A 22997-nucleotide genomic window follows, 5' to 3' on the forward strand; every position below is an offset into this window, starting at 1 on the left:
AAAAAAAAAAAAAAGAGGATTCCAGATGCCAATCAGCATAAAATGTGACCCTACCTGTTAACTCAATCTCTTTCAAAGCCTTTGGCACAGGCATGTTCCAAGGTTCCTTCTAGGTTACCACAAGGGACCAGAATGGATGGTACATTTTCCAGGTACATTAATTTACTGGAAAGTATTTTCCCCCATAGCTATTACAGCCAGACTATATGTTTAAGTATAATTATTATTCCTTGATTTCTAGTATGGCAGACTATTATCCTACATTAGTTTATTTGGTAGAATTTAAGAGCACAGACACAGGATGGCCTAACATCTAGAAACTACTTCACAGACCTTTAAAAAAAAAAAAACTGAAAGAATAAGATATGTAGATCTAAAATCCTAAACTTATTTACATTCCATCACTGAAATGGCAGGCCTTTTGACAACATCTGAAACTACTATTCTATTACAAAAAATTCTCTTGAGTTGTTTATAACAGAAACCATTTCACATTTTTTAAAAAAGTACAGTTTGGATGATGAACATATGAAATTCAAATGCAAAAATCAGTTACTCATAATAAATACCACCTATTACTTAAAAACGTAATGATTAAATAAGAAGTACTTCCTTATAAATGTGCATCAAAAAGCTTTTGGGGATCACTTACAGCTCTGACTCGAAGAAGATGTGAGATGACAGACTGCAGTTCATCACTGTAGTGCTTAAGGTCAGTAAATCTCCTGTAACAGGAAACAAATAAAACATCGTTTTTCAAATGAAAACAAGTAGTCAACAACTGAAAGAAAAAACAGTCGTTCCCAAAAATCACAAAACAAAACTGATTTTATTTAACCATATGCTGGCCTTAAACATTTACCTACTAATATAAATCTAGAAAACTCTAAAATAAAACGATTCTTTCTTTTGATGTTTTGACAGTCCAGATATCACACTCCATAATTTACATCGTGGAACTGAGATAGAGAAAAACGTCTGTTGGTATGAAAACTTACTTTGGAAATAAAAAACAGGAAAAAATTTGAGGAGCTAAAAGATATGTTATGGTGCAACCATAAACTCACTGTCTCTAACCTCAATCTTAATTCTGCTCAAGTAATTTGCTTCCCTCATCTAATAACCGCCATTTTCCATAAAGACCGAAAGCTTCTGATGTACCACCTGTCATTATCCAAAAACCAAGCTTCACAGATAAACAAAAGTCATCAGATGGGAATGACCCCCACCTTTACCTCCTGTCATCAACTTACATACTTTCCCTTATCTCTCGGATTCCTTCCCATCGAACACTCTAGATTCCATTCCAGCTACACCCCATATTCCTATTTTCTAACTTCCCATCTCTATAAACTTCTTCTAACTAGAATGTCAATTAACTCAGGTCTCTCTTAGATCAAAATGCACATTCCCTTGAAAACACACCCAGCTCTTAACACCCTGTCAATATCTACCCCCTTTATAGCCAGGCTTTCACAAGGCATCACTTCCTCAGCAATAACCACTTCTTCCATTCCCATTCACTGAACAACCTATTAGATCTAGCTTCTGCCTCCAGTACCATATAGTGGGGAAATACTATCTCTGCAAGGACAGACAAGGGGTCTTTGACCTCAAAGTCACCAACCATTTTCATATTGTAATATCCAATGATCCATTTTAGTTCTCCTTTAACTTGATCCTCTTGGCAATGCAACAGCTAACATCACCCTCCTTTTCAAAAATCTGTTTCCTTGTCAGTGTTATTTTCTCATGGCTTTCCTCTTATTTTACTCTAGTCACTCCTGAAGTTTCTTTTGTAGTACTCACTTCCTTCACCCATATCTTACATCTCCAACTGCAGTGTGCAAAACATTTCTGAAATGTTCCTTAAAAACACTACTGATGGTCTCTCAGAAGGATGTGAATAAACCAAGGTCCTCGTGGCACTCAGGAATCCGAGTTTTATAGCTCATCCACAGGTCACATGCTGGTAATCCTCAAGTTACATTTTATTTTTCTTTCCTTCTTCTTTTTTTTTAGAGGCAGGGCACTCTGTCACCCAAGCTGGAGTGCAGTGGCTTGACCCTAGCTCACTGCAGCCCTAGATCCACCTGCCCCAGGCTCCCAAATAGCTGAGACTACAGGTACACATCACCACGCCCAGCTAATCTTAGGTGGTTATCCTTTGAAAACAGCCTTAAAGAATGCCGGAGTGCTGGAATTCTTCAAAGTTCAGTCCTAGGTCCTCAGCCATCTTCCAATCAATCTTTCAATTTATATGTTCCAATGGGACTTGTCATTCACAAAGCTTCACAATTATGATCTACATATTGCTAAATTCCAAATTTCTACCATCAGCCCAAATCTCTCCTAACTCCAGATATATGAAACCAATTGATTTAACAGATATTTGTACTTGCTTACATAACCAAAGGTCAACCTACCTTCCACTACTCCTCCAAATCTCTTTCCCTTGTGCTCCTTTGCACTCTAAAGAATGAAACCTGAGTGACATCTGTATTTCCTTCTCCTCTCCTTCACCCCATACATTCCACTAATTGCCTAGTCTGTTGACTATACCTCCTAAACACTGCCCCAATCAACTCACTTTTCTCTGGCCTCTCTGGCAATGCCCTCAATTCACATTAGCATCATCATTTCTCACCAGTCCTCCTGACTGGCCTCCTAGCCCACTCCCACACTTCTCTAACCTACTGTCCATTCTGCGTAGATGATCTTTCAAAGTCCAAATCTGTTTCAACCCCTTGCTTTTAAGCAGCTTGCCGCTGCAAAGGTTATCCACTGATCCTGAGACCAAGTCCAAATTCTGTAACATGGCTTAAAAAACTTTTCACAGACCTGTGGTTCATTCAAATAAAGAGCCAGTGGTGAGGCTGAGGACATCAAATCCTTAGATAAAATATTTAACCACTCTTACTCCCCCAAGGTGGTATTTTTCAGCAAGGAAAATAATTCAGAGATAAAAAAGCTGGCAAGATTGACTCCCAATTAAGTGGAGTACAAATCTCCCTTTTTATATCCAAGATGGAAGGTGGAAAATGTACTCTTGGATCTCACTTGCATTTGTAGGGTGAAACTCTGAAGGAATATAAACCTAAAAACTGACAAGGTGTTAATCTCTGGGGAGGGGAAATGGACAGACGGGGATAGGAGTGAGACTTTTCAATTGTAGAACTTTTCCATACCTATCAATCTACATATATATTTGGTTAATCAAAAGAATATATTATATACTCCAAGATATTTTTATTTAAAATTAAATTTCAATATATACGTATTTTTATATTTATAAAAAATCTTAGATAACGTGAGCTGCTTTCTTTATGTCGAGCCAGTTACAACTGAGCTGGTATAATTTTCCCTTAGAAGTTTTATGATTTGAATTTAAGTTTCAAGAGGCTAATATTTTGTTAAACTCTCTGATCAGTTCTTCTTGTGCTGGGTCGCAGGAGCCAGAAATTCTGAAAGATCAGGTCTTCTGGAGCTTCTCCAGAACTGATTAGATCCCCTAAAAACGTTTGTCAGCTTCCACACTCTGGATCTGGCATGACTGAAAAATTCTTAGCTGTCATATTTTGATATGAGAAATGTATAAGAATATAAACAGTAAGCCTCAGAACACTTAAATTAGGTGAAGCAGAGGTTTCCAGAGTTAAAAGGTCCTAACACCTTTGGTCACAGAACATATAAGGCACAATATAGTTTCTCTGTTTGATTAATCAAGTGGCACAATCTCTTGTTGGGGGAGAGGGGCGACAACACAGAAATCATCCCCAGGTGATCACATCACCAGAAAGTCAGGGCTAAAAGATTCTAAACGCCTAGGAGACAGAGACAGATGTGCACCTTCAAAAAAAAAAAAAAAAAATCACAAGACCTAAAAGTGAAGAGTGAAAAATTCATTAAATTTTAGTTAACAATGTATGTTTAAGAAATAAAGGAATGAATTTTCTGAAAATGAGGGTATAACTTCTTAGCCCAAGTCAAAATCTAGGATGTCTACATATTAAAATGAGGAATCTTATCATAAATGATTAGGTGTTCTTAGAGACGACTAAAAATCATATATAATGTCAAGATGCAGTTTCACTTGAAAGCAGGGAGTTTAAATAGACAGTCCATATTAGAAAGATGGTGACATAAAATTACCTTCCTGAAATACTAAATATCTATAATCCCTGTTTTGGAGGCATGAAAACGTGAACATGTAAATTCAGACTCTGATATGACTGTAGTTTGAGGTTGTCTATACCCAAACCCAATATATCCTAAGGCCTGAATCAGCCATATTTTCTATTCTCCTCAAAATACACCTATTGCCATTACAGGCTTTATGCTTTCCTTTATTTTCCATATTCTTTTTTTTTTTTTTTTTTTTTTTTGATTTGGGTCTTTTTTTTTTTTTTTTTTTTTTTTTTTGAGATGGGGTCTAGTTCTGTTGCCCTGCCTGGAGTACAGTGGCACGATCTCAGCTCACTGCAACCTATGCCTCCTAGGTTCAAGCGATTCTCCCATCTCAGCCTCCCGAGCAGATGGTATTATAGGCATGTGCCACCACACCTGGTTAATTTTTGTATTTTTAGTAGAGAAGGAGTTTCACCACGTTGGTCAGGTTGGTCTTGAACGCCTGACCTCAAGTGATCTTCTCACTTTGGCCTCCCAAAGTGCTGGGATTACAGGTATGAGCTGCCATACCCCACCTTATTCTACATATTCTTTAACATACTTTTAGTAAGCCTGGACAGGTGCCTCTCCTAATCAGATCTCACCAATTACTCAAGACTTAGGTTGAAAATACCCTACATCAAGGCTTTTTGAGAATACTTCTCCCCAATTTCAAAGGCAAAAACATGGCGGGGTGCAGTGGCTCACACCTGTAATCCCAGCACTTTGGGAAGCCAAGGTGGGAGGATCACTTGAGACCAGCCTGAGCTGGTAAGACCCTGTCTGTACAAAAAATCAGCCAGGATGGGTGGATAACCTGAGGTCAGGAGTTCAAGACCACAACCAGCTAATTTTTTAATTTCACCTGGCCAACATGGTGAAATCCTGTCTCTACTAAAAACACAAAAATTAGCTGGGCGTGATGGCAGGTGCCTGTAATCCCAGCTACTTGGGAGACTGAGGCAGGGAGAACTGCTTGAACTCAGGAGGCGGAGGTTGAGCGCACTGCACTCCAGCCTGGGCGAGAGTAAGACTCCATCTCAAAAACAAAACTACAACAACAAAAAACCAGCCAGATGTGGTGGTGCATGCCTACAGTCCCAGCTACTTGGGAGGCTGAGGTGAGAGGATTATTTGAGACTGGGAGGTCGAGGCTGCAGTGAGCTGAGATCATGCCACTGCACTCCAGCCTGGGTGACAGAGCGAGGCCTTGTCTTAAAAACAACAAAGGCAAAACACAGCTTGGGGTATGACTTATCTATTTTATATGGCTTTCCCTTTTTTTTTTTTTTTTTACAGAGTCTCAGTCTGTCACCCAGGCTGGAGTGCAGTGGCATGATCTCAGCTCACTGCAGCCTCCACCTCCCGGGTTTAAGTCATTCTCATGCCTTAGCCCCCCAAGGAGCTGGAATTAAAGGCACATGCTACGATGCATGGCTAATTTTTGTAGTTTTAGTAGAGACAGAGTTTCACTATGTTGGCCAGGCTGGTCTTGAACTCCTTGCCTCAAGTGATCCACCCACCTTGGCCTCCCAAAGTGCTGGGATTACAGATGTGAACCACCATGCCCAGCCTTAGATTTCATATTTGCATATGGCTATAGTTTTCTCTACCCTAGTGTACTGAAAGCCTATCAAGCCATACACATTGTCTTACGCTTCTTTATAACTCATGCAACTATTATCTAAGACAAAGCCCTGAAAGAAAATAAACTCTGGTAGTCTAAGTGACTGTTAGAAATCATAAATGACAGTCCACTCCCCACCCTCCTCTTCTAGTTTCTACACTTTGGGTCTTGTCTCTCTATCTGTAAGCAATTTTTTTTTTTTTTTTTTTAGACAGAGTCTCGCTCTGTCACCCAGGCTGGAGTGCAGTGGTGTGATCTCAGCTTACTGCAACCTCCGCCTCCCAGGTTCAAGTGATTCTCCTGCCTCAGCCTCCTGAGAAGCTGGGAATACAGGCACGCGCTACCATACCCACCTAATTTTTGTATTTTTAGTAGAGAAAGGGTTTCACCACGTTGGTCACGCTGGTCTCAAACTCCTGACCTCATGATCCACCAGCCTCAGCCTCCCAAAGTGTTGGGATTACAGGCGTGAGCCACCATGCCTGGCCTCCATAAGCATTCTTAATACAATGCACCTTGAGGTCCTTGAAGAAAACTCACTATACAAATTTCTCTCTATCCATACTTCCTGTCCCAAACTCAATATAAGAAAATGATATAACCTGATGTTTGGAAACTCGAAGAATAACCTGAACAAATCATAACCTCAGTTATCTAACTGGCTTTCTTTTAAAAGAAAAAACTATCACTTTATAAATGATTTAACTGAAGTCACACAGATTTTTTCAGCCAAGATAAACTGGCCACATTAGATGAAACTTCTACTATGCAATTTGACACAGTACATGAGTGGTTAGTATTGCTTATTTCTACTAGAGACAGATTTTTAAAAGAATATACTACTTACATAATCTGGTCAATTTACCGCCTAGATTTTGACTTAGTGGGTTTAGTTATTTGAAACAATATAAGATGCTCAATAAATGGAGATAGACCTTGGGCACATCTCTTTTAAGAAAAATATAAAAGCCAGGCAGTGGCATGCACCTGTAGTTGCAGTGAGTCTGAGGTGGAGGATTATTGAGCCCAACAGTTCCAGACCAGCCTAAGCAACATAGTGAGACCCCATCTCAAAAATATGTGTGTGTGTGTGTGTGTGTGTGTGTGTGTGTGTATTTATGGGGTTTTGCCATGTTGGCCACGCTGGTCTCGAACTCCTGACCTCCGGTGATCCGCCCACCTTGGCCTCCCAAAGTGCTGGGATTACAGGCATGAGCCACCATAGCTGGCCATCAGATTCTTAATATGTAGAATAATAGATTATTGTTAAAATAATTTATATTATTAAAATAGTTATTTCCTAAAATTTAGAAAACCAGAAAGATTGTTTCAGAGGGATTACCAAAATGATTCTTCTAGTACTTCCTTCATTCATGTTTATCTTTCCTCAAACTATTATATTGGAATCCAATATGCAAAGAAAAGCATTTGCAGAGTACCTAAGGCCAAATAAAAGTAGAAGACTGAAGGTCCTCCTACTCACTGCTATTAATAGTCTAGTTTGGGGAAAGATAAACATGAATGAAGCAAGTACTAGAAGAATCATTTTGGTAATCCCTCTAAAACAATCCTTCTGGTTTTCTGAATTTTAGGAAATAACCAAACTATTTCAGTAACATAAATTATTTTAATAATAATATAAATAATAATCTATTGGAACAGCTAGATCTAGAACATAGATTCTACATATTAAGAATCTGATGGCCAGCTATGGTGGCTCACATCTGTAATCCGAGCACTTTGGGAGGCCAAAGTGGGTGGATCACCTGAGGTCAGGACTTCAAGGCCGGCCTGGCCAACATGGCAAAACCCTGTCTCTATTAAAAATACAAAAATTAGCCAGGCGTGGTGGCGTGTGCCTGTAGTCTCAATTATTTGGGAGGCTGAGGCAGGAGAATTACTTGAACCCGGGCGGCAGAGGTTGCAGTGAGCTGAGATCATACCACTGCACTCCAGCCTAAGTGACAGAGTAAGAGTCCTTCTCAAAAAAAAAAAAAAAGAATCTGATATAACAATGACCAATATACTAACTTATCTAGAATTAAAGACAAACAAATCCTATTACTAATTATACAGCACAAACCCTATTACTAATTATACAGCAGGTGCACACTTTAAGAAGAACATTGGTTGGGCACCATGGCTCACACCAATAATCCCAGCACTTAGGGAGGCTGAGGCAGGTGGATCACGAGGTCAGGAGATCAAGACCATCCTGGCTAACATAGTGAAACCCCATCTCTACTGAAAATATAAAAAATTAGCCAGGTATGGTGGCAGGTGGCTGTAGTCCCAGCTACTCGGAAGGCTGAGGCAGCAGAATCACTTGAACCCAGGAGGTGGAGGTTGCAGAGCCAAGATTGTGCCACTGCACTGCAGCCTGGGAGACAGAGTAAGACTCTGTATCAAAAAAAAAAAAAAAAAAAAAAAAAAAAAAAAAAAAAAAAAGAAGAATATGAACATATAAGGGCAAAATACTGCCTTGGTTGACATTATTGGTCATATTAAAATTCTACAAACCAAAGGGATAGTAAATAAAATTCAGCAGTTCAGAAAACCTGGCTGGGTCAGAAAAGGGAAGAAAAATATTCAATTGACAAAATATTTTCCATTCAACTGAAAAATACTGATTTATAATTTTAGTCCTTAATCTAGAGAACACCTCTTATATGCCATACATGTTAGTATAATACTTATAAAAACTTCAATGGAACCTTAAATACAAATTAAGTGAAAGAAGCCAGTCTCAATGTTCACATACTGTATGATGTGACATTCTAAACAACAAGAAAAAAACACTATGGTGATAGTAAAAAGATCAGTGGTTGCCAGGGCTTTAGGGAGGAGATGAACAGGTGCAGCAGAGAGGACTTTTACGACAGTAATACTACTCTGTATGAAACAATAATGGTGGATTCATGTCATTAATCCAGTTGTCCAAACTCAAAAACTGCCCAACACCAAGAGTGAACCCTAATGTAAATGATGGTCTTTGCTGATAATGCTGTGTCAGTGTAGGTTCACCAACTGTAACAAACACAGCTCTCTGGTGTGGGATGCTGACAGTTAGGGAGGCTGCAGCAGGTCAGTGGGGAGGGGTGTGAAGAAAAGGTATATGGGAATTCTCTGTATACTCCGCTCAATTTTGCTAACTCTACTAAACCTATAACTGCTCTAAAAAATCGTCTATTTAAAAAAAAAAAACAAGACTGGGCATGGTGGCTCACACCTGTAATCCCAGCACTCTGGGAGGCCAAAGTGGGTGGACTGCTTGATGTCAGGAGTTAGAGACCCGCCTAGCTAACACGGCGAAACCCCGCCTCTACCAAAGTAAGAAAATTAGCTGGGCGTTGTAGGTGTCTGTAGTCCCAGTTATTTGGGAGGCTGAGCCACGAGAATCACTTGAACCCAAGAGGTGAGGTGGCAGTGAGCCAGGATCGTGCCACTACACTACAGCCTGGGCAACAGAGCAAAACTCTCTCTCAAAAAAAAAAAAAAAATTTACCATCACAAGCTCCTAATTACCAAAATTGAAAAAATCATTTATATTTTATATTCAAAATTCATATTAAAAATCAGAGGCATTATTGTTAATATGTTATGGTTTGTAAAGTCAGGCATAACAGGTCATCAGAATATGCAGGCCTCGCCTTTGTCTGGTAAGAATTTACAAAATGTAGAAATTAGTGCTGAAGGATTCACTAGAGAACTTCTAACAGACCTCATACATTTGATCCTCTAAAACAAAAGAGCCTCATCTACCTACTCACATGTCAAACTAAAAAACTGCTCTAACTAAACCAAATTGCCAAGTAAAGGCCCGTATAATGTAGTTTAAATTATTCAACAAATTTAAAGAGTAAGCAAAACCAAAATCTTAAATACATAGGTCCCATCCTATGTTAAATAATATCTGAATACACTGGCTTCTTTTAACATGGAAATGTTCTCACAAACACTAACTAATAAAATCAAGTATTTGTTATATACCTTCATGAAATTATTATGCTAGTATACATTTATCTACCAAGTTTTCTTGGTATACACACTAGATTGTTCACTACTAAGTGTATGTAAAAAGTATATAATTTTCTTATCCTGAGCAGTGCATATTTAATAAGCAAAACCATATAAGGAAAACTATAAAATTAAAATTACATTTCTCATTTTTCTGATACCTGTAACAACACTTAATAAAACCTTCTAGAAAAAAACAATGGTTTAATTTTACCAAACTTCAATCACAATCATACACCCAATCAAGTTACCAAATTTCAAATTCATTTTAGACTTTAAAAGAATTTCACTAAATGTGAATATGTAAAATATTTAGCAAATAAAAAAGTGCATACATTCAGAAATGAAAAATTAAATAGATTGATAGGCACCATTCAAAACAACATTGTAACTGTTATTAAAACAAAACCTTACTTGTCTGGGTTTTTCACTCTGAATGTTGCATTAAGCGCTTTTAACCTGGAGTCTGCCTGGAAAAAATAATTTGTTCACTTAATACAATTACATTTCAGGGTATAAAATTCAAACAGTTTTACTTTCCCTTTAGAATTAAGATGTTCAAGTACAGTTTTCTTTATATCAATTGTTGTAAACACATTAAACATGCCTAAAAAAAGCTTAGTAATTATTTTTGAAAACACTACAAGAACATATTATAAAACAGACTGAATACATAGCATTCAAAGGTACCAAAGTAAAACAACTGTAAACACCAACCAATACATGAACAGGCATATAGCGCTGCATTATTAGAATTCGGAAGAGATCACATGAAAACAGTGTTTACCTTTTCTCTCAGCCAAGAAAAGCAATGATCTGTATATATAAACTAAATGAAACTACTGCTTTAATGGCCAGTCATGGTGGCTCACGCCTATAATTCCAGCACTTTGGGAGGCCAAGGTAGGAGTATCACTTGAGGTCAGGAGTTCAAGACCAGCTTGGCCAACATGGTGAAAACATGTCTCTACTAAAAATACAAAAAAATTAGCTGGGTGTGGTGGCACATGCCTGTAATCCCAGCTACTCAGGAGGCTGAGGCAGAAGAATCACCTGAACCTGGGAGGCAGAGGTTGCAGTGAGCCAAGATCACGCCACTACACTCCAGCCTGGGTGACAGAGCGAGACTCCATCTTAAAAAAGAAACTACTGCTTTAGAGTCTGCACCTACTGAGGGTAGTTCTCAGATGGAATCCAAACCAAATGTAAAATGGTTTTTCTCATTTTCACAATCTATATTTTAGAAGAATGAATACAGAAATACTTTAAATAATTACTAAATAAAACAAGCTAGATGACAGGAATTACTTTTTAGCTAGCAGAAAATGTTCTAAGACAATACAACTTTTTCATTGCATAAAATGTACACGTTAAGTCCTATCCTAAATTCTCATTAAAAAAAAAAGACAACCAAACAACTTTTCTAATCAAAGTAAAAGAACTATAGGGTTCATAAAAGATAGCTCAATCAGGAATCAATTTCAAAATGTGGTCTGGTTTTGAAAATCCCACCGTGAAAATTTTACATTATTATAAGTTCCAACCCATAATTACAAATACTGTTAATGAATTAACAAACTAAACAAAAGTATTACTAAGGCTTCCCAGATTACTTGGCTAAGAAAATAAAAACAAATACAACAAATACACTACTCACAAGTTCAGCCTCCTAGAACTCCAGACAAAAAAAGATTTAAAGAGCTATCTAAGGAATATTTAAAATAGCTTACTTTGATTTTAGGGAACTCTCTTATGGAATTCTCCTATTTCTAAAATCAGTATTTCACAAATTCTTGACCTTTCTTACATCTCAAGAACAAATGAGCTAATATACGTCAAAGTTCTTATAAATAAAAACACCTATGAATTAAGGCATATATTAAAAATCACTAAAAACCAAAGGATCTTGTGTTTATAACTTCAGTCATATGCAAAATACGATTTTTTAAAATCTATTTTACTTTTGGTGCATACTATAAAGTATGATTCTTTAAATGAGGATGAAACTACATTAAACACTAAGGAAAAAATATTCATTTGTATCTTTTCTTGAATCTCATACTTTTTAACAGCAGCAATTTATTTTTTACTTTTAAAGTCACCAATTTACCAATTTAGAAGTCATATAAATGTAAAAGGTCACCATTCTAATCTTTGCTTACCAACTGTTTTGTCAGATCAGGTCTGTCTCCACACCCAACTCAACCTGCTCATTTCACGAGATTCCATAAAAAATGGGCCTGAAATGTCACCAAACCAGAAACTTTTCCCAAAAGCTGGATCTCCTGGACTGTTCCAAATCTGACAGGTTATCATCCATCTAATCAGATTCCCCATTCAACAGCTAAAGATGCCCCTTAATTCATTATTGTTTCCTACAATCCTATTTTACTTCCTTTAAAACAGCATTATCTGAAATCATCTTGTTTACTTGATTCTTGGTTGTCCATTAATATAAGAGCCACAAAAAGGCACAGTGTGAAGGTGGCCCCTGGACGGCAAAAAGGCTGCTGTGACAACACTTTAACCTGCTTTATCTTCCCCCACACATTACCTAGCAAAGCATACCCAGCCTGGGCCTGCCTCTCAAGGCACATTCCTCTTCCTTGGCCTCCTGGTGACTCCACTGCAGGTTTCTTATCATCACTAATGTCTCAGCTCAAATGTAAGCTTTTCAAAGAAGGGTGACCAGGTGGGCCGGTTTGCCCAGGACAGTCCTGGTTTACAATTGTTCTAGTCTTAAGGGTCCCTATTTCCTCTCTAATGGGGTCCCATTTGGAAAACAAACTTTATGGTCACTCATGTTAGGGTAAGCCCTGAAAAATAATCCCTGCTGTCATATTCCTTAACGAGGATGATGCTTTATTTCCTTTATGCCACTTATCACTATTTTAATTTTGTTTTTTATTTAAATGCTAACTTAATGTCTTTGACCACTAAAATACAAGCTCCACAATAACACGGAGCTTATGAATATGTCCAGCTCATTCACTACAGTATCCACAATACTTAGAAGAGTACCTCTTCCTGTAGGCACCAGCATTTGGAATCTCTACACTGGATCTCTCTGAGTTCCTGTGCAATAAAGAGATTAACAGAGATCCTAACTAAGGGCCTAGACCTTGGCTCCGGTAGTCCCTGCTCCAAGGAAGAGGCAGGGTCCTGGGTTCTTATGAATCAGCCTAAATTCATTTAAGGATTGAGTATTTAGTAAAATACTTTCATGACTATGTTAACTGAGTTAAAATGTTACTTTTATATTAAAGTAACTAGTTTATATGTTTATTACTTTAGGTATAAACCCTTTGCTCTTCTTTCACTAAATTAAGTAAAATGAGTATTTATATTTTGTGTATTTATTTTTAAATAGATACAGAGTCTCGCTATGTTGCCCAGTCTAGTCTCAAACACCTGGGCTCAACTGATCCTCCTGCCTCAGCTTCCTAAGTAGCTGGGACTATAGGAACACACCACCAAGCCCAGCTTGAGTATTTATATAAATACCCACCCCTCAAAAAAGAAGAAATGCCAATAACCAGTAATGATGAAAAAATCAGTTGCTCATGCTTATGTTAAATAGAACACAGATAAAAGTAAATTAAATTTTATGATTATCCTGCTGGGTATAATAATCACTCTCAAAAATTTTAGGAAATATTAATCTAGTAGGCCAAAACTACCCATTAAATTAAATGTGCCTGAGAAAAGGAAAATTAAAGTAAGATAACACTTCAATTTAAGGGTAACAATCCAAGAGCCAAAGTCAAATATTCTTCTAAAATATGAATATTTGGTCTGATTCAGAATGACCCCATTTTCACAAAAATAAAGCTTTCAACACTTCCTTTAACAACCATCTCTGCATATATTAATTACATAATTAATAAGCAAGAAGGGGTAATATGGGATGGTAATTAAGGAGGGCTTTGAGTTAGTCTTGGATTCAGCCTCTATCACTTGTAATTATGTGATCGTGGCTAAGTCACATTCTAGAGTTCCTCATCTAAAAATGGGAATATTGGCTCATCTCAGTTACTAAGGCAATATTCAACAAAGTAAAATATAGTATAATTATAGTATAGTGCTTAGCACATAGTAAGCATACATGCTGATGATAATACTCAGATAAGAAACTGCTTTAGCTTCTAAAAAGGTTTTCTTTTTTACCATTTTTGACAATCTTTCTAAAATTATCTTCCTAAAAATAGTTTTCTTTACCACCTTACAGCAATAGTTGTCAAGTTTTAGGCTAATGGGATTAAGTATGTCTGGGATGAATTCAGTATTTTGAACAAGCAATCCCATCAACTGAGTTACATGCAGTCCACTGGCCACACGCTGAATTAAGTGAACACAAGCAAAATTCTACTTTTTCTTGAGACCTCCAGGTAACCATTAGAAACAACTAATACTGAACCCATCTATGACACAGTAAAGCCCCAGGGGTTACAGGTGGGTAAGGATTTTGCTTCATGCTGAATGTACCCAGACTGCAACGTATGACTCACATACCACAGCTACCTCCTTTTCTGCTATCAGGCTCAGCTGTCAATTGTCACTATTGTCACAATGTGCCTGTCTCCACTCACTTTTTAATCTTCTGCTAAAATACGTTGTAACCTAAGAAGCAGTGACGTTTGTCTGAATACCTATAATACAATTAATGGGTCCTCTCCAGGAAGACCAAAGTATAGTAGAAAGTATAGCAGGAAGCCATGTTACATCCCCTTGAACACCTCAGAAGTGAGTTTTGCTGAAATTCCAGCTTTCAGCTGTGATCAGGTTAGCTGTAAACTGCCAAATATATGACTTCCAGATACATGAAATGTGACACATTCATATTCTCTCTCTCTCTCTCTCTCTCTCTCTATATATATATATATATATACACACACACACACACACGTTATATACATATGTTTGTGAACAAACTCACATTTGTAGGATGTACACATGTATATGTGGCTATGCAAAGAGGTACCATTTCCCTAATGGAAGGAAGGACTTACAAGAAGAAACATCCACAACAAAATAAGGAATACAGACAGACACATGGGTTTCTGAATTCTCTCCATCAATTTTATTTCTGGCTCACTTCATTACAAGTCTGAGGTTTTGAATTATTAATACTGAATTTAATATTGCCTTTCAAATACTTGTTAAAAGTACAATACATAAGGCTTCCCCTAAATGAAACATTGTATCTAAATATTTAAGTAGTACCCACACATAAGATTCAAGGCACCTGGTAAATAGCAATTTTATAATGGTGGAGAAACTCAAGAGTTTTCTCAGAATCAGTAAAGTTATGGTCAAAAACTGGATTCAAGGACAAAACTAGGTAATTATTAACTACACTAATGACTTAATGACTGGAATTTTAAAAATTTTTATTATATAAAAAGAATTCACTAAAACAACTGTATTTTAATCTTTTCCTTATTGTTAGCTTTTAACAGATCTTAAACTATTTTTCAGAAAACCCTATCTAAACATAAATCAGTTTTTAAAGTTCCAAGTTATTTCAAATCCATCCTTAAACAAAAATTCGACCATTCCCTCTGAGTGTCATAAAGTGATGAATTACAGCCAAGAAAATTCTAATTGTTTCAGTATATCTGTTAATAAAATACGTATAGCTGGGCACAGTAAAACTAGCACTTTGGGAGGCTGAGGTGAGAGAATCAATTGAGCCCAAGAGTTTGAAACTAGCCTGGGCAACATAGTGAGACCTCATCTCTACACAATAAAAATTTTAAAATTAGCCAGGTATGGTGGCAAGCACCTGCAGTCCCAGCTACTTGGGAGGCTGAGGCAGGCACATCACTTGAGTCCAGGAGTTCAAGGCTGCAGTGAGCCATGATCACACCACTGCCTGGGTGTCAGAACAAGCCTCTGTCTCAAAATCATAAAAGTCCCAAAATATTTATAAATTCAGTTTATGACAGAATTAGTTTATCATATTTTCTTAGCAGAAAAAATATTTTCTCTTTCTAGTTTGTTTTGTGCAAAATTTCAAATACCTATCTGCCATTGCAGAAGTGTTTTTTAAATTACTGTAAAATAATTTTCTTCTTGTCTGGACATATTAAACTTTTGGTACTGTATTATCATGCGAGTCATTTAACAATTTATATTATGTTATATGTCAATCTATATTCTATTAGTCTACTTATTTATTTTCAGTTTACACCAGAGATAAAAACTTTTAAAAGTTTATAATAACCTTTGTTATATTTCTTTTAAGGAATATATAAAGAGCAGTGTAGAATTAGGGTGTCCAGCTCACCACCACTATGCTCCTCGATTTCCAGATAACAATCTTATTCCCAAACGCTAATTCTAGTGAGTAAAATTAAAAAGCTGTTATAAAAACTAAATAATCCTGCATCACTAACAGATAAAACTAACTTAGAACTACTTCAAAATGACTCCTTTGTTCCCATTTCAAACTGGCCACCATGTCTCAACAGACAGAAGCAGCATGACAGAGGGCTTAAAAGGTTGGACTCTTTCATATCTGATAGAGTGAGCAATTGTTGGGGACAGGGATATAAGTGGAAACAGGACAGTAGAAGAAAAAGGGGTAAAGTATAATATGAGTACACTGGGGAAAATCTACAACTTGCATTTAAATTACTGCTTCATTACTGTAAACACTAACTAAAAAAAAAAACAAAATAAATTACTGTTTTAAAATGTTCTTTCCCTGTAGAATTAAATTAATAAATCTGCCCATTATAGTCTCATTAGTAACTAAAATTACACAAATCAAAAGTGAACTGTAGTGCTTCTTTGAAAACCTTACTAATGATATTTATTGTAAAGATGATTTCCAGCATTCATTTATTCAATAAATACCAAGTTTCTATTGAGTGCATGGCACTATGCTGGGAACTGTAAAGAAACATGGCAAATTATTTCATATAAATATTCTTACCTTCAGCTGAAACCCAGTTTCATTCACAGTCTCCTTCCAGTTACCTTCCTAAAAATTGAAGTTAATTTTCAAGATCATTATTGCAAAGCAAATATTCCAAATTAAATTCCTATCATTCTGTTCTTACTTCAGCAAGGATGGGAGAGAGAGGCTTAAAAAAATTTCTTTTCACTTCAAAATTAAACATTCAATCCAACTTCTAAAAGATTACCAAAAGGTGAACCCAAGATTTTACAGATCTGGGCTTCAAAATACTAAAGACAAATTTTAATATTATTTAAGTGATACCAAAAATACCATCATCAGTATCTTCAAATAGAAAAATGTTAGCCAAAAGAATGACATAATCCAATAATTAGAAATTCATAAAAAATACATTGCATATAAATTAACAAAAGGAACCTTAAAGTATTCTACAATTTTTTAAAGAAACCAAAATTAAATGAATATTTTACTAAGACTAAATAAAAGAAAAATACCTGTGTTAAAAATAGGTAGAAAATTTTGTCTCTACAAAGGATGGGATGTGAAGCAATCCTCAAGAGAAAGTTTTCTAAACCAATCCGTCGCCTCTCCACAAAATCTGGATCCATGTTGTCAGCAGAAAGTTTATGCCAAACAAATTCTGCCTAGGTAAACAAAATAATCATTCAGAATAGCCTAAATGCTGAATACCTCTAAACTACCACCATTTCACTTCTTACCCGTTTTTCTGGCAGAGGTGGCACAACAATATGTGGATAGTAAACTAAAAGGTAGTTTCTCAACAACTCAAATTCACTATATCGCCGCCACAGTGAATCTGTTAGGACACTCTGACCATCAGTATGTTCAACTGACCTGAAAAGGAACAGAACAACACTTAGGTTATTTTCTTAAAACAAAAACATACACATAAAAACAGTCACCTTTAAAATTATAACTACAGAATGCTTATGAACCAGGCACTAAGTAAAGAACTTTTCATACTATTTTTTTTTCCAAGACAGAGTCTCACTGTCACCCAGGCTGGAGTGCAGTGGTGCAATCAGGGCTCAATGCTGCCTTGACCTCTTAGGCTCAAGCAATCATCCCACCTCAGCCTCCTGAGTAGCTGGGACCACAGGCACATGTCACCACATTGGCTAATTCTTCAATTTTTTGTAGGGATGGGGTCCAGCTATGTTGCCCAGGCTGGTGTCAAACTCCTGGGCTTAAGCCATGTTCCTGCCTCAGCTTCATATATTTTCATATTTACTTCTTATGACAACCCTGTGAGGCAGGATTTATTACCATTTTACAGATGAGAACACAGCTGCATAGCATATGCTTTGCCTATGATCACAAAGGTCTATGGATAAAGTGCTCAGATCCATCCCTTGGGGGATCTAGTTTGTGATTTATTTATTTTTGAGACAAGAGTCTCACTCTGTCCCCAGGCTGGAGTGCAGCGATGCAATCTCAGTTTACTGAAATCTCCACCTCCCAAGTTCAACTGATTCTCCTGCCTCAGCCTCCCGAGTAGCTGGGACCACCACACCTGGCAAATTTCTGTATTTTTAGTAGAGAGAGGGTTTCGCCATGTTGGCCAGGCTGGTCTTGAACTCCTGATCTCAGGTTATCTGTCTGCCTTGGCCTCCCAAAGTACAGAGATTACAGGCATGAGCCACTATGCCTAGCCAGGTTTGGTAGTCTATTATTTTACTGGCTATCAAAAATTCTCTCATATCTATTTGTTTTAATTAAAAGCATTTCTGCTCACTCCCTGCAGACAGAAAAGAAATAGTATATTCTTTATTCTTAATATAAACTGTTTACAACTGGTAACAACAAATTGCATCTTCCCTTGCCTTTCCTTAGACAAAACAAATTTAATTCCTTTAGCTTTTTCCTTATGAGGTTAAAAGACAATTTTTCTGGTGAGTTTTGATTTCCCACTCCATAATTTACTTTGTCTTTTCTATTTTTACTACCCAAGTTCTTTTTCTTTGTTTTTTAAAGGTGTCTACTTCCCTTTATTCTTAAATTTACTCCAAGTTCTAAAGCGCCAATCTCGATTAATTTTTTTGTTGGTTAATTTCTTTGTAACTCTCAGCTGTCCTAAGAGGACTCACACCTTATTCTTTACTCCTAGAATTCTTTGTTAACCATTTCCACCTGCCCAAGTTCACTTCATACATGCCTGAGAACCCGGTATCCTTTTACAAAATTGCACAGGTACTCTAAGACCAAGGAATCCACCAAAGCATGTATCAAGTAATATTCTAGATTCCAAAAGTATTCCATTAACCTTCCCTCTTTCCACAAAACAAATTCACTAAAATATACCGAGAGTATCACAGTAAAAGAGAGAGCTTACCCATTAAAAGGTAAAGAAATGGGGATGGATGCAGTGGTTCATAGAAGTAATCCCAGCATTTGGGGAGACTGAGGCAGGAGTATCACTTGAGCCCAGGAGTTTGAGACCAGACTGAGCAACACAGTGAGACCCCGTTTCTACAAAAAATTTAAAAATTGCTGGACGCAGTGGCTCATGCCTGCGTGATATGGTGAAACCCTGTCTCTACTAAAAATACCAAAAATATCAGCTGAATGTGGAAGCACATGCCTGTAATCCTAGCTACTTGGGAGGCTAAGGCAGGAGAATCACTTGAACCCAGGAGACAGAGACTGCAGTGAGCCAAGATCATGCCACTGCATTTCAGCCTGGGCAACAGAGTGAGACTCCATCTCAAAACAAAAAAAAATATTTAAAAATTAGCCTGCCAGGACAGGTGCGGTGGCTCATGCCTGTAATCCCAGCACTTTGGGAGGCTGAGGTGGGTGGATCACCCAAGATCAGGAGTTCGAGATCAGCCTGGCTAACATGGCAAAACCCTGTCTCTACTAAAAATACAAAAATTAGCTGGGCATGGTGGTGGGCTCCTGTAATCTCAGCTACTCGGGAGGCTGAGGCAGGAGAATCACTTGAACCCGAGAGGTAGAGGTTACAGTGAGCCGAGATCATGCCATTGCACTCCAGCCTAGGCGACAAGGGCAAAACTCTGTCTCAAAAAAAAAAAAGAAAGAATTAACCAGCCATGGTGGCTCATGCCTAGATGCCAGCACTCAGGAAACTAAGGTGAGAGGATCACTTGACTCCAGGAGTTTGAGGCTGCAGTGAGCCATGCACTCCACACCACAGGGGCAACAGAATAAGACCCCTGTATCCAAAAAAAGTAAACAAAATCAATCCTGAAAAAACAAACAAACAAACAAAAAAACAACCTTAATTCTGTTACACAGAAGAGTCTGCACCAATAGCTACCAGAAAAAGCTTTCCACATATACCTGTCCAGGTGTAATTTTCATCACCCACCTTGTTTCAATGAGGTAAGCAGTATATGTTTCTTGCATATTCATGGCATTTCTTCCAGTTCGCTTTTCTGCTTCTGAAACACTGATTTCTATCTTCTTCAACCAAAAATTATTGTGTGTCATCTGGACAAAAATAAATAAAACAACAAAAATTACGATGGTACTGAAAAAAGCCTCAGCTATAAATTAAATCCATTATTGGGTTTACGTATTTCAAAATAGTTTCTTATATTTCTTGAGTTGCCAGGGGTTGCAAAATGACAGCAGCATATGATAGCCGTTCCTTATCAACATACAATAGTACATTAACTTTTCCAGAGGTATTTATTTAGATTTTTTATTTTATTTTTTTGAGACCAAGTCTCACTCTGTCAGGCTGGAGTGCAGTGGCGTGATCTCCGCTCACTGCAACCTTTGCCTCCTGGGTTCAAGAGATTCTCCTGCCTCAGTCTCCCAAGTAGCTGGGATTATAGGCATGCACCACCACGCTCAGCTAATTTTTATATTTTTAGTAGAAATGGGGTTTCACCATGTTGGGCAGGCTGGTCTCAAACTCCTGACCTCAGGTGATCCACCTGCCTTGGCACTCCCAAAGCGTTGCGATTACAGGCATGAGCCACTGCGCACAGCCTTCCAGAGGTAGTTTAAAGGTACTATATTACATTTAATGATTAAAATTTAGACATTTCATTAGTGACCAAGAGTAATCTATAGAAATGCATAAGAAAATATCTTAAAAACACATTAGAGAAAAGGATTCTGGGAGGATGGGTGGAGTAGGAAGCATCAGGAATCCATCTCCCCACTAAGCCGACAACTGCACTGGCAGACTCTGGAGTCCGATAAAGGCTTGCAACTTCCAGGGAAAGGCTTAGATGGCAAGATGTGGTTAATTTCTATCAATTTCAGCTACCTATCCCTTAGTCCCTAGCAGGCAGCTGTGTAGCATTCCTGGAACAGCCTGATGAAGCCCTGGTTCGCAAAAAGGACCTTGTTCTCCAAACATCCAGGATCTGTCTTCTGATCACCGACTGCTTCTTCTAAGAGGCACAGATAAAGAAGTGGTGGCCATTGTTGCTGCTCCTCCCCACATTGTTACAAACCTCTTGCCTTGCCTGAAGTGACTTCCAGGGGACATCAAAGGCCGGCATTTTGTTTTTCCTCCTGTCATTTTTCTTTTGACCCCCTTTTTTGAGTCAGATGTTTAAACTTGGACATTTAGCCAGGTGTGGCAGTGTGTGTCTTTAGCCCAGCTACTAAAAAGGCTGAGGCTGGTAGATCAGTTGAACCCAGGGGGTTCAAGGCTAGCATGGACAACACAGGAAGACCTTGTCTCTTTAAAAGAAAAAATTGGGTATTTAAATACAACTGGATATATGAGGGCAATTAGAAAATAACCACACATGCCCAGGAAAAGGCTCAAGCTAAGAAAGATCTGAGAAGACTGTAAGTTTACACCTCCCTCAGGCTGATCTTTGGCATGGAGACAGTCTACAGTAATTTAGAAAATAAAATAAAAATAATAACAAACAGCAAACCTCAGGGTAGGAGAAGAATTCAATGTCCAGAGTTACCATATTATTACATGCAAATGCCCAGCTGTCAACAACAAAAAAATCACAAGGCATACAAAGAAACAGGGTGGTATGATTACTTCAGAGGGAAAAAAATGAATCACCAGAAACTGCTCCTGAAAAAGACATGATGACAGATCTGCTAGACAAAGACTTTATCCCTTTATCCCCTTTTCATTCCTGTTTGTTTGTTTGTTTTCACAGAGTCTAGCTCTGTTGCCCAGGCTGGAGCGCTGTGGTGCAATCTCAACACAGTGCAACCTCCGCCTCCTGGGTTCAAGCGATTCTTGTGCTTCAGCCTCCTGAGTAGCTGGGATTACAGGTGTGTGCCACACCACCGGGCTAATTTTGTATTTTTTAGTAAAGACAGCATTTCAGCATGTTGTCCAAGCTGGTCTTGAGCTCTTGGCCTCAAACGATCTACCTGCCTCAGCCTCAAATGAGCCACCACGCCTGGCCGACAAAGGCTTTAAAGTAATCATCCTATAGATGCTCAGAGAACATAAAGGAAGATGTGGAGAAAGTTAAAAAAAAAAAAAAAATGATGTATGAGCAAAATGGAAGTATCAGTAAAGAGAAAAAAATTTAAAAAGAAAACAAAAAGTGGTCAGGCACTGTGGCTCACACCTGTAATCCCAGGACTTTGGAAAGCTGAGGTGGGCGAATCACCTCAAGTCAGGAGTTCAAGACCAGCTGGCCAACATGGCGAAACCCCATCTCTATTAAAAACACAAAAACTAGCCAGGCATGGTGGTGGACAGATGTAATCCTGGCTACTTGGGAGGCTGAGGCATGGAGAATTACTTGAACCTGGGAGGCAGAGGTTGCAGTGAGCCAAGATCATGCCACTGCACTCCAGCCTGGGCAATAGAGAAGAAAAAAAAAAAGAAACCAAAAAGAAATCCTAGAGCTGAAAAGTACAATAACTAAAATTAAAAGTTCACTAGAGGGGTTCAAAGGCAAATTTGAGCAGGCACAAGAAAAACTGGCAAAATGGAAGATAGAATGGAAATTATCAAGTCTGGGGAACAGAAAAAAGATGGAAGGAAAGTAAACACAGCTTAAAGGACACCCATGACACCATCAAACGAACCAACATGTGCACTGTGGTAGTAAGGAGAGGGGAGAGAGAAAAAGGGGAAGGAACAGTATCTGAAGAAATAATGGTTGAAAATTTCACAAATTTGATGGAAGAAATATATATAAACATCCAAGAAGCTTGACAAATTCCAAATGAGATGTTTACTGAGACTTTATAACTTTTCAAAGACAGAATCTTGATAGCAGCAAGAGAGAAGCAACTGATCATATATAAGGAATCCTCAATAAGGTTAGG

General features: G+C 37.9%; 1 protein-coding gene across 1 annotated transcript in view; it reads right to left on the bottom strand.

Annotated features, from left to right (window-relative positions):
- SNX4 (sorting nexin 4) overlaps positions 1-22997 on the bottom strand; it is a 64020-nt gene that overhangs the window by 27241 nt on the left and 13782 nt on the right. Inside the window, exons 2-7 of the mRNA XM_017516440.2 lie at positions 20089-20210; positions 17456-17591; positions 17231-17380; positions 16752-16799; positions 10226-10281; positions 653-725 (exon numbers count right to left, since the gene is read on the bottom strand). Of these exons, the coding sequence (XP_017371929.1) occupies positions 653-725; positions 10226-10281; positions 16752-16799; positions 17231-17380; positions 17456-17591; positions 20089-20210 (585 nt within the window). The remainder of the gene's footprint in view (positions 1-652; positions 726-10225; positions 10282-16751; positions 16800-17230; positions 17381-17455; positions 17592-20088; positions 20211-22997) is intronic.

The sequence above is a fragment of the Cebus imitator genome, unplaced genomic scaffold (assembly GCF_001604975.1).
Source record: "Cebus imitator isolate Cc_AM_T3 unplaced genomic scaffold, Cebus_imitator-1.0 Scaffold588, whole genome shotgun sequence".
NCBI lineage: Eukaryota > Metazoa > Chordata > Mammalia > Primates > Cebidae > Cebus > Cebus imitator.